Below are 18,358 nucleotides of genomic sequence, written 5' to 3'. Positions count from 1 at the left end.
AAAAAAAAAAAAGCAACCCCAGGCACGGTGTAGTTCGGTCTGGGACATCTCTCCAGGGCCGCGTATCGAATGCGCTCCCTCGACACCCAGCGCCTTGGCCGCTTTCCTGCGACAGCCGGCTCCGGCCGCAGCCCCTTCCTCTCCTGGCAGGGACCTCAGCCTGCAGCTGGAGCAGCTTTTTCGTAGCAGCCAGGGTGGGTTTTCCTCCCTCCCCAGCTTCGCTGGGCCGGGGAGAAAACACAGTTTGCGTTTTTAAAAAACTCAGCAGGAAAGCACAGAGGCAGGACCAGAAGCGAGCCCTGACTCTGTCTCCTCCAGCCCCAAACCCCAAAGAAGGTGCCGGCATGGGGTGTCCGTCTCTCTAGGTTTTTCTTTGCCACGGGAGGGTAGGCAAGGAGATGCGGTGCCCCTGCTCTGAACTAGGACAGGTAAGGCTGCAGGCGACACGGGCCACGTCTCTCTGACAGGATGCAATTTATTCCCGGCTTTCCGCTCTCAGAGCCGCATATTTGATCTCGGAGGACATGCTTGCATCTTAGCTCGAAGGCACCGCTGGTTTTCATTAGCGGCTCGCTCTGCAAACGGTAGCTGGAATTTCTTGTAGCTGATACGAGCCTCGCCAGGCTCGTTACGAACCAGCTCGAAGGCATGCTGGGAGCCAGCAAAACCTCACCTGGCTGCCCCTCTGCATCTCCTCCCAGCAGAGGATGAGGCACCCCAGGACTTTTTGGGGTTCCCGCTTCTTAACCCCTTGCGGGACACGCTGCCACCAAACCTTGCCTGCCACTGGGGGCTGCCGCTCTCATTTCTATGGGGCTGGCTGAGCATGTGAAAGCCATTAACTCCCTAGTCACTGTGATTTAAAGACCCTTTTGATCAAACAGCTTTGCAAACGTCTGCCCCGCTCCCCTCTTCACATCCCCAGCTCTGCAAAGCCAGGCGGCGGGCAGTTCCCTCCTGCATCCTTCCCGGAAAGCCAAGCCCTGCAATCCGGCATCCCAGCACGCATCTCCCAGCGGAGTTTTGGCTGCCAGGATAGGGCCCACGTTGCATTTGCTGGTCCTACTCTGCAGCAGTGAGATTGTCCCATTTTGGGGGGTCGGGTGTGTGTCTCTGGGATGCTTTGCTGTTCCCTCCTTGCTCTGCAAATGGGATCGCATCCAAACCTGAGGTGCCAGGCTGGGGTTTTAGGTATTCCTCTTCGTGCTTTGCCCTCGGGCCGGGGAAAACATTTGGGAAAATTATTTGAGCCATCACCCAAAGCAGCTACAATCTCAAAAAATACTACCACTAGATGTCAGCGTCTCCCCGCGCTGCCTGGTGGGAAACCCTAAATCCATCCACCCACGATCCTGCGGCAGCAAAAGGAGAGTGAAGGGGGGGGCCTGCAGCCAGCACAAAACTCACCTGATGTCAGAAGAAGCATTTCCATTAGTTTTCCTTTTAAAGTCAGCAGGTGGGATGAAATTTCTCCCAGGAAAGCGGCTGGGCTTGAAATCAGGGCCCTGGCCTTGTGTCCTGCCACGTTCTCTTCAAGGGAAACCAGCTTAGCTGCAAAGGTTGGCAAGTGAGATTCAGGGAAACGGTTATTCGCCTTCAGTTTGCATGAGAAGGGGAGAGCTGGGCTTGATTTGGAGCGAGTGAGAACCGGCGAGTGAATTAAGTAGCAAAATGTGCCATCCAGGTATATAAATCTGGAATCTCGGGGTTGACACCCCCCCCCCCCCCCCACTGCCTGACTACAGCCACGAGAGGGCCCCCCTGCCTTACAAGTGGTGGTTAGTTACCGTTTGGTACCCCAAAACCCTCAGTACCCCGTAAAAAAACTGGTTTTACCTTCCCCTTAGTGCAATATTCGACATCCCCCACCCGTCCCCAGTGCAGCAGCCCGTCCCTGGGAACCCTGCACCGACAGCGCAGGAGATTTGGCAGCTGTGAGAATGATGCTGGCATCATCCGTAATTCCTACCGGGTCCCTTAAACGTGGGGAAATCAGATTTTTTAGGGTTTAGGAAAGGGCAAGGACAGCCAGGCTGGGACTCGGTTCGTGCCACCTCCGAAATCTCTTGGCGCCGTAGATGCACCATAAGCTGGGTCCACCAAGAGCAAAGGGCCGCGGTTGCGATAAGAGTTGACTTGACTTGCTTTGATTTGCAAGGATTCTACCTCTGATTTCTAAACCATCTCAGGGCACCTCCAAGTTTATTCTCTGGTTTTAATTGCCTTCTGATTTGGAATGCAATTCATTGCATTCAACTAGGTTTTACACGTTGATTTGCAGAGCAGGAAAGTGTCACCAGAGGGCAACCTTGCTTCAGGGTGGTTCTGGAGCTCCAGTTGCGGCTGTAAGGCAAGCAGGTTTATGGCTTTCCAAAATCAAGGGCTAAATCCTCTTTCCAGCGCTGCAGCCTCCTCCCAGGCTTTGCCTTCCCTGGGGAGCTGCTTCTCCACTTCTCGGCGGGGTCTTGAGGTTCGCAAGGTGTCCTGAGACCAGCACATCAGCGAGAAGAGCCTGGTCCTTCCCCGAACCCCTTGCAAGGCTGTGTCCGACCTGGGGTTAAAAATCTCCAAATTTGACAGAGTCCTCCAAGTCTGCCCTAGGGCTGCTTTTCCTATGAACCAGTCCGTAAATAGTGCTAAATAAATACGCTAAGTTATAGTGAAAATACTCCTCTCAAGAAAGCATCCCGCCTTCTCCCTGTTCCACTCTCGCATGGTTTATGGGCTGACAAAAATGAAGGGACTTCATAATGGTTTGCCCGAGTGACGAGCATCCTCGGCAGCTGGCTTGTGACTCTCCATCACCCCGGGTTTATTCCAGATGTGCAGAATTTGGAGAACCTTTCAGGCTTACCCAGATCTACAGCTTCACCCTTTTGCAAGCTCAGTGTCTTTAGGCATCTTTGGTTTGTATATTTCTAACGTGAACGTCGCATAAAGCTAATTAATCAGGGATGGACCCTGTTTCGGGCAGGTGGATACAAGATAGAGCTGCGTAGTCCTGGGCCATAAATCTTCAGGCTGAAGCTGTGCGTATGAACGATAAGAAACGCGTGATACTGTTTTGGGGGGATATGTGGGACCATCACCTAGCTCCTCTGAATTTCCACTTACTGTTTTAGAACACCCTAGAAAAACCTGTGTCTATCTTCCTTTAAACAGGAGAGGGCCTTAAATACCAAGGGAGGTGAAGAGGGAGGGGAATTTTGGATGCTTTCTGGGTATACGAACTATCAGCAACCCCAGGACCTGCAGTACTGGCTGGAAATCAGGCAAAACCAAGCTTTCTGATTTTTTTCAGCACGCCTTGGTATTCCCATATCAAAGCCCTGCCAGATGCCAGAGGTGACATGATGTGTCGGGACCGTGCGAGAAGGCAGCAAGAGATGCTCCTGCTCCAGGAGCAATGACGCAAGGCACAGGGATCCTTCTCCTGTGTCTCCTGTGCACGGCGGGGGAGCAGGCTGGTTTGATTTTTGTTGCGTTGCACGTAGCTGCGTGCTTGAAGACATTTAAAGCATAGATCCTCTTCTGTCACGGCGCAGGGAAAGTGCTGCTGCCATCCCTGTTGCGTAGAAGAACTGCGAGGGCTGCATGGGAAACCCAAGGCAGAGCATCCTGCCCATCTCCAGTCGCTATCATCCGAGCCAGAATAAATCTCATTAAATTCAGCATCTTCCTGGACCAAGGACGGGGCAACTTTTAGGTTCCCCAGACCTCCACGTGCTCAGGTTTCTTGCGTACCTCTCCCTCAATGACCTTATCTAGATCCGGCCAGGTTTTTTTCTCCAAGTCCTTCTTTCCTGGAAAGCCGCCTAACAGCTCGCTTTGACTCATCTTCAGTCCCTGGAGAGGATCCTCCTTCCTGCCCATGTGGTGGGGAGCTGGGAGAGCACAGCCTGAACTTTTGGGTGAGAGCCCAGGCCTCCGATCTGCCAACCTTTCAGCTGAAGACTAGTGAACGGTTTGCAGCAGCACCAGCTTTTCCCTGCCTCCAACCTTTCCTCTCTGTCTTTGGCCTGGAGCTCTCAGATGGTCTATTTAAAACTGTTTCTTTTGTGAACTGCAATATCCAGGAGATATGTGAGGTTTGGGGTCTTTTTGCTCTTCTTTTATTTCTAAATTCACACCCTTGGCATCACAACGATGATGAAAAAAAGACAGAAAATATCTTGTCATCCCTCCCCAGAGGCGCTTGGGCTGAAGCAGGAGGAGGGTGGGAGAAGGAGGGTCTGCACTGCAGACCAGCTCACGCCAATATTTCAAGATCAGGGTGAGCTATGGATTAGGCCTGGGTGAGATAGGTTTTGCCTTAAAGTGGTTTCTAGGCAAAAATTAAAGTAGGAGCTGAATTTACCTTACATACCTTAATATACCTTATTATCTGTAGCTGTTCGGTGAGGTCCAAAGGCATCTTCCATCGCCGTTCCCTGCTCACCATGTGTTCTCCTTTAGGTCACCTATATCCAGCCCATTTCCATTAAATCCAGGCAAACTACAGGGCCTGAAAAGCAGACAGCTTCAGCCTCAAGCACCTGGAAAGACATGCAGAGCGAGACCACGGCGTTATCTTGGGCCGGCTCCTTTGTGCAGATGTAAAGGGCTGCAGGGTGCAAGCGACTGCCGGGAGGTCCCCAAAAAAGGGACCTGCCTGCTCTCTCCTGGCCCTCACCCTCCCAGTGTGGCCGATGGCTGTAATCGGCCCCTTCGTGTCGGCAGGAGACAAAACAGAGATATTTCGCTTTGCCCACCCTGGTTTGAGATAGAAGCGCCCCGAGCAGACGCCACGGCCCTGGGACTGCTCAAGGGCTTTGTCTGGGTCCTCTCTAATGGCAGGGACTGGGGAAATCACATCACGTCCTTGAGCGAGAGGAAAACCAAAATAAAAATATGCCTCCCTTCTTGTCTGGAGCACTCCGAGACACGCCGGTAGCCCCTGGAGCTGCCTGTAAAGGGTGAGCCCTGAGGGCAATATACGCTCCGTATAGTCAGCAGCTTTTCTGTTCACCACGGGCAGGAAAATGAAGGCAGCAGATGATTTGGCTTGCAAACAAAGCTCTGTCTGTGCGTAGGTGATTCCCACCTGTTCAGAGAGCGAGTGAGGACAGGGGAGGCTGCGAGAGAGCATCCCTTCGCTGATCCATCCCTTCGCTTCAACCCCAAGGATGCTGGCCCACCGTAAACGTCACGGGACAGAGCGAGCCCAGCTAAAACCCAGCGTCTGACGGGATGGAGCGGGTCTCAGCTCAGGCAGAGCCAAACCACTCGCATTTTCTGCCTGCTTTTCCCCATCAGGAGGCAATCAGGTGTTCTCCAGGCAGGAGGTAAAGTCCTGCCAGTTCGCTTTGACTCATCCTCTGCTGCTGGAGAAGATCTACCAGACGGAGGGGCTGGAGGTCCCGAGGCAGCAATGACTAACCCTGGCTTGACGACCTCTAGCCTGGGATACCTGGAGCCAAGGTGCTCTCACGGTGCATGTAGGCACCTTCCCGGTCCCTTTCCCGTCTGCTCCTCACCGGTATGTCTTCAGGGCAAAGACATCCTTGCAGCTCAGCGTACATGCCAGCCTGCGGGTCTTCTGCCGCCTCTTTCCCCAGCGCAGAACACCAAACACCGCCTGAGATGGTGCAAGCGCTGCTGCCCACCCCGTCGCATGTGACGGGAACGAGTATTTACTGTCTTTAAACATGAAGCCACAAAAGAGCAAACAGAGCGGAGGTGGGGATGGGAGAAAGCACGACAGCCCCCCCCCCCCCCCATCCCTCTCAGGAACCCGGCACGGCTTCCAAAATAAGCTTCGCTCCCAAGGTGTCCTCAGGAGCCACGGGCTCGGCCCAGAGCTGGATGCTGCTGCCGTAAGGTGGCACCTCTGGGACCACGTGCCACCCTGGATGCAGCCGGGATAAACTCGTCCTGTTGAGCAGGGCAGCGCCGTGGGAAGGAGAAGTTGCCTCCTGGCACCTCAAGATGCTCAAGGTTGTGTCCTTTTCTCCTTGCACCTCCACTCCCTGTGCTGCCCGTTTTCTCTTTCTGGCCCTATCGACATCCCTGGACGCATTGCACTTTGGCCAGCAGACAAAATCCCTGATTCACTGAGCCCAGCGCAGTCAGATGATTACTTTGGGTCACAAGTTCAGCTGCAAGGCACACGACTGAGCAAACCACAGTACGGGGAAGCGCTGGCACCAAGACGAGCCAGGCTGCAGGCTCTGCATCTTGAGCAACAGCCTTGGCTTATATTTCATATATGTGCAAATACTTAAGCCAAGCTTTGCAGACTTCGTTGAGGCTTAAAATCACATCAGAACCAGCCTGCCTATGAGAAGGACTTAATTTTATCATGAAACCAACCCAGAGGGGTGGAAAGGAGCACGGGCTATGAGGACGTGCATGACTTGGGTGCCCAGTGATAGCTTGGGAGCATTACAGAAAAGTGCATCCTTCCCTCTGGGCACAAAACCAGCTTGTGTGGAAACAGAACTGCTGCAGGGGAAAAAGAGCCGCTGGGCAAGCCCTGCCTGTGCAGCCCGTCCCCATGTTGGCGTGCTTATTGCTGTCAGTAAATCTATTCCTCGGCCACAGATGGTTACTGAGGACTCTTCATCGCTCTCCTTTTAGCTGCCCCGCTCTCAAAAAAATCCCACCCACGATAAGCTCTTTCTATCTATCTCCCAATAACATCAGCTGCCCCAAATACTGGTCCCCAGTACTCTGCTGATGATCACTGCGTTTGGTGGTCATGGGGAGATTCTGACGTACTCCGCGTAGCGTGTCCTGGGGTCTCGGAGGAGGGGACGTTACGGGTATTAACACTTACCGAGTGCTCCCTTTGGAGGGGATCCCGTGGGATCTGAACGGGGCTGGGTTAGCGAGGGATGCGCCGAAAGCTGGTCCCCTGGGAAGAAGAGCGCTGGGGTGCTCTGGAGGCCCAGAAAGCGGGGCGGAATTTTGCGAGGGCGGCAGGTCTGAAGGTGCGTGGAGGGCTCTAGGTTCACCCAGCCTGTGAAAAACACATTAATATCTCCCCAAAAAAGTCCGAGAGCTAAACCCTCGCCTGCCAAACAGCAGGTCAAGCCCTCTCCTCCGAACTGTCCCGAATACCAGCGGAGGACCTTCCACCTTCACCTCGCAGCCGGAGACCACCCCACAGAGCTTCATCCTGCCTCTTTGCTTAGAGCAGGACCCAGCACCATCGCAGGACCCAGCACCATCGCAGGACCCAGCACCATCCCCGGACCCAGCACCATCGCCGGGTGGGGGCAGACTGGAGCATCCCTAAGGGGGGGGGGGGGGGGGGGGGGGCTGCAAGGATCCCACCCTCCCCTCCAAGAACAGAAGTGAAGAGGGCTTGGGTGTCCCCCCCAAACATCTCATCCCCCCTTCCCCTCAAGCCCCGTGCCGTGTGTCCCCCCCTCGCCAGCTCCGGGGAGGCGGCAGCCCCGGGCGGAGCTCGGTTCTCCCGGCCCCGTTCCGCTCCGTACCGGAGTGGCTGCGGCGGGGCCAAGCCGCGCCCCGTTACCCCCCCCCCCCCTCCCCCTCCAACCTCGGTCCTTAAACTCCCCCCCCCCCCCCCCCGCCCCCGGTCCCGCCGTATATAAACCCGATGCGCCCCATAAGGCAGGTAGCGGCGGGGCAGGCGGCTCGCACGGCCGCTCCGCTCCCCTCCGCCGAGTTTTGGGATTTGGTGTATTTGGGAGGGTGGAAGGAAGGGGGGGGGGCCGGGTCCTGCTTTCTTCCCCCCCCCCCCCCCCCCCTCCTCCCGGCTCCCCCAAAAGCCCGATGCCGCCGGCGTGACCCCCCCCCCCCCGGCCCCGGGACGATGCTACCGCTGCTGCCGTTGCTGCTGCTGGGCTCCCCGGGGCTGAGCCTGCCCTCGGGGGGTCCCCCGGGGGCCACCGAGGTGGTGACCCCCCTCCGGTTGGACCCCGACATCAACGGGCGCTCTTACTTCAGGAGAGACTCCTCCGAACCCCCCCGGGGAAGGCAAGCGGTGGTTTTCCAGTTTTCGGCTTTTGGGGAGGATTTTTATCTTCATCTCTCCCCCGACGCCCATTTCATCGCTCCCGCCTTCGCCGCTCACTATCTGGGGGTCACCCCCGGCTCCGTTCGCCCCCTCCCCGGCCTCCGCCACTGTTTTTATTCGGGGGATGTCAACGCCGACCGGGAGTCTTTCGCCGCCCTCAGCCTTTGCGGGGGGCTCCGGGGGGCTTTCGGTTATCGCGGAGTCGAATATATCATCAGTCCTTTGGCTGGGGGGGCGGCCGGCGGAGCCCACCGTCTACAGCGTCGCAATCCCGGTCGCCCCGTCGAGGCCGGAGCATCTCGTTGTGCCGTGGGCTCCGGGCTCACCCCCGGGGTCCTGCAGGCGCTGGACAAGTATCGGGGGCGCGGAGGGGGGAAAGGGGGTCGGGCGAAGCGCTTCGCCTCGGTCCCGCGTTACGTGGAGACCTTGGTGGTGGCCGACGAGTCGATGGTGAAGTTCCACGGGGATGACCTCCAGCATTACCTGCTCACCCTGATGGCCACGGCCGCCCGTCTCTACAAGCACCCCAGCATCCGCAATCCCATCCAGATCTCCGTGGTCAAATTCCTCCTCATCGGACAGGACGACAAGGGGCCCAAGGTCACCGGCAACGCCGCCCTCACCCTCCGCAACTTCTGCGCCTGGCAGAAGAAGTGGAACAAGGTCAGCGACAAGCACCCCGAGTACTGGGACACCGCCATCCTCTTCACCAAGCAGGTAGGTGCAGGGGGGGGGGGGGGGGGTGGGGATGACCCAGAGGGCTGATCCCCCCTGTCTCCATTTCGAGGAGCCCTGCACCGTGCTAAGGCCTCCTGTCACCTGCCCCCCATCTCTGGCACACGCTGGAGGACGTCGTGCTCGTGGCCGATCCCCCTTTCCCCCAAGGGACCCTCCACCCTCAGATGCCGGGGACCGGGTTGGGGGGGCGGGGGGGGGGGAAGCAGAGGTGCGGAGCAAGCCCGCTTGAGCCAGCCCTTGCTGTCTTCTGGGCAGGTTTTGGCCGGAGAAAGCCCTGCCGGGGGGGTAAGAGAGGCCAGGAGGTTGCAAAGGCAGGTTGCCCCCACGGGCAGAAACCTGCCGCTCCATCCCCTGCTTGCTGGCAAGAGCCTCGGCAGCCAGTGCCCGCCGGCTCTGGCGCACAGCGGCCACCACCCCGAAACGCGGGGTCCGAGCCCAGAAGAGGAGGAGCATGGCCCCGCTTCCCCCCCCCCCCCCCCCCTCCTCTCCCGGCTGGGAAGAACTGACGGTGCCACCTGCCAAGAAAAAAAAAACCCCAAAACCCAAACCCAAACCACCTCTCCCCGCTTCCTCTGACTCATGCGCGAGGTCCTCCTGAGAACCTGGACCTCTCCTCCCCGTGCTGGCTGCTCCGCGTGGATGCGGTTCAGGGCTGGAAGAAAAGCACCGGAGCTACAGCCAGCGCTTGCAGCCCTTGGAGGGGAAGAGGCGAGAGTCTCCTTCACCTCTGCCGTGGGCTGGCCGCATCCCCAGGGATGGAGCAGGGGGAGGGCTTTGTCGACCTAACCTTTTGCTCGCCTTTGGCAAGGGCTACGTGGGGTGCGGGGTGCTTGCCGCGCCAGGATGAGCTCTCCGTCCTCCCGCCCTGATAAACTGGGTGACATGGAAGCAGTGACGCCGCTCCCAGAGCCTCCTCCCCAAATGCTTCTCCTCTTCCCTGGGGTCTTGTCTCAGGGTTGACGTCGGTGCGGTGCCCGCACCCCCAAATCGCTAATGGGAGGGGAGGAGGATGAGCCCAGTTGGAAGGTGACGGTCGTGGTTTACCCTGGCCGCAGCAGGCTTTGCCAGCAAGAGCAACTCGCTTTTTTCTCCTTCCCCCATCCCTGCCCAGATGTCTTTGGATTAGAGACAGGTTGGGAACTCCCCTCAACAGCAGGGAGACCATTCCCAAAACGTTTTTCCAGCTCAGGCACTCGTGGGTGGGAAGGATACAGCATCCAGCTCGGTTCAGCTGCCCCTAGCCTGGGGTCAGCGCGGGCTGCTGATGGCCTGGAGCAGGAACGATGCTGTGCAGGACGTGCAAGACCTTATCCCACCCATCCTCCTCGTCCCCCCCACCCCGGGCAGGGGCCACGTCCTCCGGCCAGCTGTAAATCCTGCCGGAGCACAGGCAGGGTTGAATCCCAGCCTGCTGCAGCAGCTCCTGCCTGTGCCGCAAAGAGGAGGATGATGCCTGCCGACACCCCTGCGGGAATGAGGCAGCTCCATCTCTGGTGGAAACCTGGTGAGATCACCGGAGCCACACGTGGGACGGATTCGGTCCCAGCAATCCGAAAGCTGCGGATCACGGCCGGGCTGCATTTTTTACACATTGCTAAACCATCCATTCCTGAAATCCCAAGGCAAGCTCGGTGCAAAGGCACACGATCGAGGAGACATCTGCCTTCCTTGAGTGCATCCATCTGTGGTCCCCTGACGCCCCAAAGCTTATCTCCCTGCCAAAAAGCTGTTATATAAGCCCCCAACTTAAATTTCATCTCAAACCCAGTTGATAGGCAGTTTCCAGTTGTGTCAATGAGTGGCTGATGAATGGGGCTGTCCTATCCTGCTCAGCTTTGCTCCCTCCCGACGTCGGTCATGCCGGACTGCGGATTTGCCTTCGGGGAGCTCAGTCCCGCTCAGCCGGTGGGTGCGGATCTGCGGATCAGCAGCTTCACCTTCCTACCTGAGCCGGTGCTTGTCGGAGGGTCCCGCAGAGCATCCAGCCTTCGGCTGCACTCCTGCTTCTTGGAAATAGCGTCGTGCACCAAGGCGAAGGGCTCGGCCGTGCTTCCCACCCATCCCGAACCTTGACGTCCCATCGGCAAAGCTTTGCTGAACATCTTTGGCCTGCTGTAAACCCGAAGGGACATCGCACCGAGGAACACCTGGCTGCAGCCTAGGACGCAGCAGATGCTGCAGGGGAATTTGGGAACCCACCCTCCGTAGCTCAAAGCTCAGATTTTCGGGGTTGCTTTGGACAGACGTGAGAAGCCTCCATGGCAGGGAGAGCGCTTATGACCTGGTCTCCGAGTAGGCGAATTAATGTGCCCAACTGACCCGTAAAACATCTCGAGAAGTTCGCAAGGGGATGAAGAAAAGCCTTGGAAGTGTCCTCAGGTGAAGGTCAGGCTGGCAGGAGAGCCCTGGCGCTGCATCGAGCGGGTTGCTTGGAGCCCCTCGGGGCACTGGGCATCCTCCCTGTATTTGGGCTGGCAGTGGGCGATATCGATGATGGTGAGCACACCGTACAAAGGCAGAACTGGCCCGTTGCATGCCACTTTCCCACCTTAAACCTCTTGCAGTTCTCTCTCCTCCTCTCCGAAACTCCATCCTTACATTGCCTCCCCTCCTGAGCAGGCTGGACCCCAGGCAAAGCCGGAGGATGCGTTTTGGGGGGACCCCTCACTACATCCCAGAGATTCTGCCCAGCCTTTCAAAGAGGGCTGCGCCTAGGAGGCTGTGGCTGGGGGTGGGGGTGGGGGTGGGTTTAGGGAAAACCCCGTTAAGAGCCGCTCGTTCGTGTATCCCTGCCGCCGGCAGGCGAGGTTCAGAGCGAGAAGTGGGTCAGTGTGTCAGTGCAGGTGTTGGGCCGGGAGCCAAAAGCTCGCCGCGCCAGCAAGGAAACGGCAACTCTTCAAAGAGTAGCGAGCGGCCGCCTCTTCCCCATGATGCTGCGTCATTCCCCCTCCCCGTGTCCACCTTCACCCCCAAACCCCCAGCGGTGGGACTGCCACAGGGGAGAGCACCGGCGGAGAGTCTTGGGGAAGCTGCATCCCTGGGTTAGCTCGGCATGGGGATGGCACTGGCTCTTGGTGGCATTTTTTGGGGCAGAGGACCCAGCGTCTGGGCTTGCCAGCCCCGTTTATTGACCCTACGCTCGCCAACGGTGGCCCTGCCACCGGGGATGCGGGCTTGCCACCTCCATGTCCCTGCCAGCATCAATGCGCGGTGGGATCAGGGATGCAGCGGGGTCCCAGCCGACAAGGAAAACTGTTGCAGAGCAGAGAGATGAACCCGGTTGTACGACGGGGTTTTCCACCGGCTGCGATAGCCGGCCCAGACCCAGGCGTTTCTCCGCCTCGCCTCTCCAGAGATCATGGTCTCGTCTGTGCCTCCAGACTTTGTAGCCACAGGTCTCCTGTTAAAGCCATCTCAGCCCTGGCTGGGGCTCACCAAAGTCGTCAGGACTGTTATTTACCCACGGCTGAACCTGCCTGCACGGGAATGCCTTCAGCTTGGAAACCTCGCTGGAAATGTTGGCAGAGCCGCTCATGCGAGATTTCGAGCAACCCAGGCGCTTTGGCTGGGTGAGCGCTGAGCATGAATCACGCTTATTTATAGCATGGGAGCGCCCGACGAGTCCCTTACGTTTTCTTTTCATGTGGAAAGCTGCTCCCTGTCCCCTGCACGGCCTCTCCTGCAGTTCCCAGCCCGTCCGGGACAGCACCGAGGGATGGGGACGATGCTCCAGCCTTCCCAAGCCGCTGACAGAGCCCAGCGTGGGAAGGGGGCATGCGAGGACAAGGCTATTGCCAGGCTGCAGCGGCGGTGCCTCTTCAAACAGGGACTTTTTAGTCGCACAAGCACCTCCGGATCCCAAAGAAAGGCAGATCCAGCCACGACGAGACCCTTCCCGTCCTCTGTCCCGGCAGCATCTACGTGGGGTCTGGCCGTCCTCGATTTGGGGGTGGAAGGCTGGGCTGGTTCCTTCTTCAAGCAGCGGGGCTTGGTTGCTCCTTGAGGGATGGCTGCAAAGTGTCTTGGAGAGACGGGAGGGCTTCCCTCAGCCTTGGGAACCTCTGGACCTGGTCCAGGGGCTTCTTGTTCCTAGCAAGAAGTTGAGAAATGGGCCGGCTGTGAGCCCAAGGCCAGGTGTCGTCCCTTCCACCCAACCGCGCCCGGTCCTTGAGCTTGCGCTGAAGAAGGGAGCCAGACTGACTCTTCCATGCCAAAACCATCTCCGCCCTGGCCGGAGGAGCCATTCGGGAGGGAAAAGCTGTTGCTGAAGGCACGGGAGGATGCTACACACAAAAAGCATCCCCGGTGCCAAGGTTAAATGCAAACACATCGTTGCAGCCTGGGCTGGGTCAGGGTGAGGTTTCCTGCCTCCGCAGCCTGGTGGGCTCCCCATCCCTTTGGGCTGCCTCTCCTCCTCAAGCAGCCTGGGATCAGGTCCCCGTGGGATACCGGGGATGGGGTAGGGATGGGGAACCGTGATGCCCGTGCCGGCCCCGGGACTAACCCCTCGCCTCTGTGCCTCACAGGACCTGTGCGGTGCCACCACCTGCGACACGCTGGGGATGGCGGATGTGGGCACCATGTGCGACCCCAAGCGCAGCTGCTCCGTCATCGAGGACGATGGGCTGCCCTCGGCTTTCACCACCGCCCATGAGCTGGGTAAGGCTCCCCGCTCTCCTCTTCCTCTCGGGAGGAATGCCAGGAGCTGGTGAGGTTCAAAATAACCCTGATTTCAACCTCCGGAAGATCAGACAATAAACCTGTATCCGGTGATGGGGAAACTCCACCTTGGGGCATGAGAACCCCCCCGAGCCGGGTGGGAAAGAGCTGCTGAGAAAGCAAAAGGCTTTGCTGTGGCGGTTGCTACCTCAGCTGGGTTTCCAGGATTCGGGAATCCTGAAATAACAGACGGAGGGCACACCTACCTCCGGAGACGCTCGTGGTGCTTGGCGGGAGGAGGAGGAGGAGGAGGAGGAGGAGGAGGAGGAGGAGGGAGAAAGGCGAGCGCTGAAGTCTCCTTCTCTTTGCAATTTCCTTTGTCCTTCCTTTCCCATGTGCTTTCCACATGCACGAAGCAGCCGGGACCGAGTGCCAGAAAGCTCGCTGGCTCAGGGACGCTGCCGGCGGGGCGACTCACGCGTGCCGGTCCTGCAAGCTCCCGGTCCCTGCCTGGAGTCCGAGCCAGGGCGTGCACGAGCATCATCCTTCCCCAGGTGTCTCCTGGGCCATCCACAGCCTTTGCAATCCTTGCAGAGGTCTGCGTCACTCTGTGCCTCAGTTTCCCTCATTGCAAGAAGCTGTGGGGCCCCTCTTCTGCATGCCAAGTGGGGTTATTCATGCTTTCCCCCCCCCTTTATCCCGCACTCAGGCCACGTCTTCAACATGCCCCACGACAACGTGAAGGCTTGCGAGGAGGTCTTTGGTCGGTTGAAGACCAACCACATGATGTCCCCCACCCTCATCCAGATCGACCGCGCCAACCCCTGGTCAGCCTGCAGCGCTGCCATCATCACCGACTTCCTCGACAGCGGCCACGGTGAGCCCTCCTGCATCCCTCGCCCTCTTACCCGTGTCCCTGTCCCGTGGGAGCAGAATCCATCCCTGGGGCTGGTTACCGGGAGAGGCTAATGGGCTGTAGAGCAACTCTTCTACCCCCTCTGCAAACGAAGTTAGAAGGAAACGGGGAGTTTGGTGGTGTTTCTGCACCGGGCAAGCTTTCTTGGTCCCAAGGACCCAGTAGAGCCCCCCATCCCCACTCCCACAGGAGACTGCTTGCTGGACCAGCCTGCCAAACCCATTCCGCTGCCCGAAGACCTTCCGGGGACGAGTTACAGCCTGAACCAGCAGTGTGAGCTGGCTTTCGGGGTGGGCTCCAAGCCCTGCCCGTACATGCAGTACTGCGCCAAGCTCTGGTGCACGGGCAAAGCGCGCGGGCAGATCGTCTGCCAGACCCGTCACTTCCCTTGGGCGGACGGCACCGGCTGCGGCGAAGGGCGCTTCTGTCTGAAGGGTGCCTGCGTTGAGAGGCATAACATCAGTAAGTACAGGGTGAGTACCTGCGCTGTGAGCACCCCCCCCCGCCCCCCTCCCTAAAAAACATCCCGCGGGGGTCACCTCGAGTTTTTGTGTGGGTGCTGGCTCAGCAGTCCCCTGCCTGCTGGTTCTGGGGGAACACCGACGTGCAAAGAGATGGAAGTCCCTCGGGTATTGCGTATTTCTCCAAGAGGGATGCCGTTGCTCTGCTCCAGCCAGCCCTGGGCAGGTTTAGGGATAGATGTTTTGCTTGCGAAGGGATGGGCTCCGAATCCAGAGAGTCCCAACCTGTTTGGGATGGAGCCGGTGCCAAAGGGGATGCAGCGTCTCACCCCGCCGCATCCCCGCAGGTGGACGGCGGCTGGGCGAAGTGGGCACCCTACGGGCAGTGCTCGCGGACCTGCGGCGGTGGGGTGCAGCTGGCCAAGCGGGAGTGCACCGACCCGGTCCCTGCCAACGGGGGTTCCTACTGCGAGGGCATCCGCGTCAAGTACCGCTCCTGCAACCTGGACCCCTGCTCTGCTGCAGGTAAGGGGCTGGAGCTCAGCTTGCTGGTGGTTGTGTGTGCGTGGCCCGTATAACGCCACCATAAAACCAGCGCCAGAGGCTTGGGCTGCTCCCCGGTCCCACGTACATCCCCATTTTTTTTCCAGTGCCAGGGAAAAGCTTCCGCGAGGAGCAGTGTGAAGCTTTCAATGGCTACAGCCACAGCACCAACCGCCTCACTGCTTCCATCTCCTGGGTCCCCAAATACTCCGGCGTCTCGCCCCGGGATAAATGCAAGCTCATCTGCCGGGCTAACGGCACAGGCTACTTCTACGTGCTGGCACCCAAGGTTGGTGAGAGACCCGCCGGGGTCAATGTCTTGGCTGTAGGATGACTCCAGCGTGCCTGGAAATGAATGGATTTTCCTTGTCTGGTGGGCAGCTTGTGTTAGATGAGGTTGTAGGGGAGGAGAATCCACCAGGCTGGTATGAATCAGCCTGTCTGCATCTGGTTATTTAATTTCAGGGCTGGAGTTGGTCCGCGGAGGGTTTGCAAAGGTGCCTCTGGGATACGCCCATCGTTCTGCGATAGAGGATGATAATTACAGTGCTGGGGAAGCGACGTGCGTGCCAGGCAGGGCGGGCGGTCAGAGGTGGGACTGAGCAGGGTGGTGGTAGCTGTGTCCGCAGTGCAGCCTGTTCCCTTCGCACCGATGCAACAGAAAGGGCGGAAAATGATGCAGATGGAGAACAAAAGGGATGTAGTCCCGCGCAGCTCTTCTCAGAGACCCTAAAAAGCTTGACTGCAAAGCAGAGCATGAGCAAAGGGCAACGCGGTGCCTGCTAGTGTCTCCTCAGGACTTATCTGCTGGATTTGGGTAGCCCCGGGTTGGAGGGCTGCAGCTGGGAGGGGTTTGTGGGGTGGTAGAGAGAAACGCAGCAGCTTGTTTTGCTCACCCTCATGCAGGTTGTGGACGGCACCCCTTGCTCCCCAGACTCCACCTCGGTCTGCGTCCAGGGTAAATGCATCAAAGCAGGTTGTGATGGGAAGCTGGGCTCCAAGAAGAAGTTTGACAAATGCAGCGTCTGCGGAGGAGACAACAAGAGCTGCAAGAAGGTCTCGGGCTTGTTCACCAAACCCATGTAAGTGTTAGGTGGCCACGTGCGCTTCCCCCTCTCCCAGCTCTGCTTTTTGGGCTGGATGGAGATGGTAATGGGGGCTAAGTCCATCCTGAGCAAACTCTCCTGGGGCTAGCGGAGACGTGGGCTAGCTCTGAAGGAGAAGCAGGGCACGTTTAACGCCCTGTGGGCTTCTGCCGATGGAGTTAGCTCCAGTACGTCCGTACTGTTGAGCCAGAGGAGCCGTAGCATCTTCCCATATCGGGGTGACCTCAGCCTAGATGAAAGTCAGGGCAGGGAGGAGCTTCAAAATGATCTTCGCGGGAAGGAGGAGATAAACCGTAGGGGTGGGAAGATCTCGGGGCTGTAGCTGCAGAGCTTCAGGCTGAGGCCACGTCGTAGCAGGACGTCCCCCTGCCTGACGGCCTGGCCTGCCTGCTCGTCTCTTCCAGGCACGGCTACAACTTCGTGGTGGTCATCCCTGCGGGCGCCTCCAACATCGACATCAGGCAGCGGGGTTACAAAGGGCTGATCAGCGACGACAACTACCTGGCGCTGAAGAACGGGCAGGGCAAGTACCTGCTGAACGGCCACTTCATCGTCTCCGCCGTGGAGAGGGACCTGATGGTGAAGGGCAGCGTCCTGCGGTACAGCGGCACCGGCACCGCCGTCGAGAGCCTCCAAGCCTTCAAGCCCATCCAGGAACCCCTGACCTTGGAGGTGCTCTCCGTGGGGAAGATGACCCCTCCTCGGGTACGCTACTCCTTCTACCTCCCCAAGGAGAGTAAGGAGGACAAGTCCTCCTACAAGAAGGAGGGCAAGACCTCACCGGACCTCAACAACAGCGTCCTCAGCCTGTCCAACCGCTTGGACGGTGGGAGACCAAGCTACAAGCGTCCCTCCTACAAGTGGGCGGCGGGCGGCTGGGAGGCTTGCTCCGTCACCTGCGGCGATGGGTTGCAGAAGCGTTCGGTGGCTTGCCGCGACTCCTACGGCCAACCGGCCGCCGAGTGCGATGCGGCACAGCGACCGGCCGATGTCCGGCTGTGCGGGGAGCCCTGCCCAGCGTGGGAAGCTGGACCTTGGTCTCCTTGCTCCAAGAGCTGCGGTCGGGGTTTCAAGAGACGGGCGCTGAAATGCTCGGTCCCAACTGGGCGCCTGCTGCCCCGGGAGAGTTGCAATTTTCGGAGGAAGCCACAGGAGCTGGATTTTTGCACCCTGAGGCCCTGCTGAGCGGGTCAAGGGGTGTCTGCGAGGAAGGGCATGGTGTTCCTCTGGCTGGACGCAGTCGAGCAGCAGCCAGGGGTTGGGAGAGGGGGAGATGTCCATAGCACATAGCGAACGGGGTGGGGGGAGGGCGGGGGGAAAGGGGAAAAAAGGGACCTGGGTGTGGGAAGAGAGCACGCAAACCCCACGCGCCCAGGAGAGAGGGCTTTAACCGACCAGGTCGCTCAGAGACAGAGCAGGAACGAACATCTACCTCGAAGCTGCCGAACGATGCGGAAACCCACCGGCGGAGGCTGGGAGTCGGCGGGGACAGATGGAAACAAGAAGGATCGGCTGCCCAGGACGGATCCGAGTTCAGGCAGGGAGATGCCCCTAAATTGCACAGTCGAAGACTCCCCCATCTTCCCAGGGCCAAGCCTACCTCTCCCCTCTCCGGACTCCCCCGACACTCGTGCTAAATGGGACCAAAAGGATTTATCAATGCAACGATGGCAAATTATACTGTCCAACCACCGGCGTGACGAGGTGCTGGGACTGATGCCTCCAGGGCTCGCCGGTGATGACTTTGCAGCCTGGGTGGTCCGGAGAGCCCCAGCAGCATCCCCGGGCCAGGCTGGAAGGTGGTGGCTTTATTTTCATTTTCTCCTCATGTTTATGACCTGACCAGTGTAGATTTTATGGTGCTTAACTCTGTATTTTTTTTTTTTTTTTTTTTAACCTCCTTCCTCCTGCC

The 18,358-nt window shown here is 58.7% G+C and overlaps 1 protein-coding gene across 1 annotated transcript; it reads left to right on the top strand.

The window, feature by feature from the left end:
• The first annotated feature begins 7,818 nt into the window (after nucleotides 1-7,818).
• Nucleotides 7,819-17,708, top strand: ADAMTS15 (ADAM metallopeptidase with thrombospondin type 1 motif 15). The gene is made up of 8 exons (XM_049801580.1): nucleotides 7,819-8,740; nucleotides 13,288-13,420; nucleotides 14,130-14,297; nucleotides 14,526-14,809; nucleotides 15,145-15,322; nucleotides 15,448-15,629; nucleotides 16,247-16,422; nucleotides 16,851-17,708. Exons 1-8 carry the CDS (start codon nucleotides 7,820-7,822, stop codon nucleotides 17,629-17,631), a joined length of 2,823 nt encoding a protein of 940 aa, XP_049657537.1. The 5' UTR covers nucleotide 7,819; the 3' UTR covers nucleotides 17,632-17,708.
• Nucleotides 17,709-18,358: the final 650 nt, after the last annotated feature.

This window comes from Accipiter gentilis, chromosome 5 (genome assembly GCF_929443795.1).
Source record: "Accipiter gentilis chromosome 5, bAccGen1.1, whole genome shotgun sequence".
In the NCBI taxonomy this organism is placed as follows: Eukaryota; Metazoa; Chordata; class Aves; order Accipitriformes; family Accipitridae; genus Astur; species Astur gentilis.
This window is presented reverse-complemented; position numbering and strand designations above follow the sequence as displayed.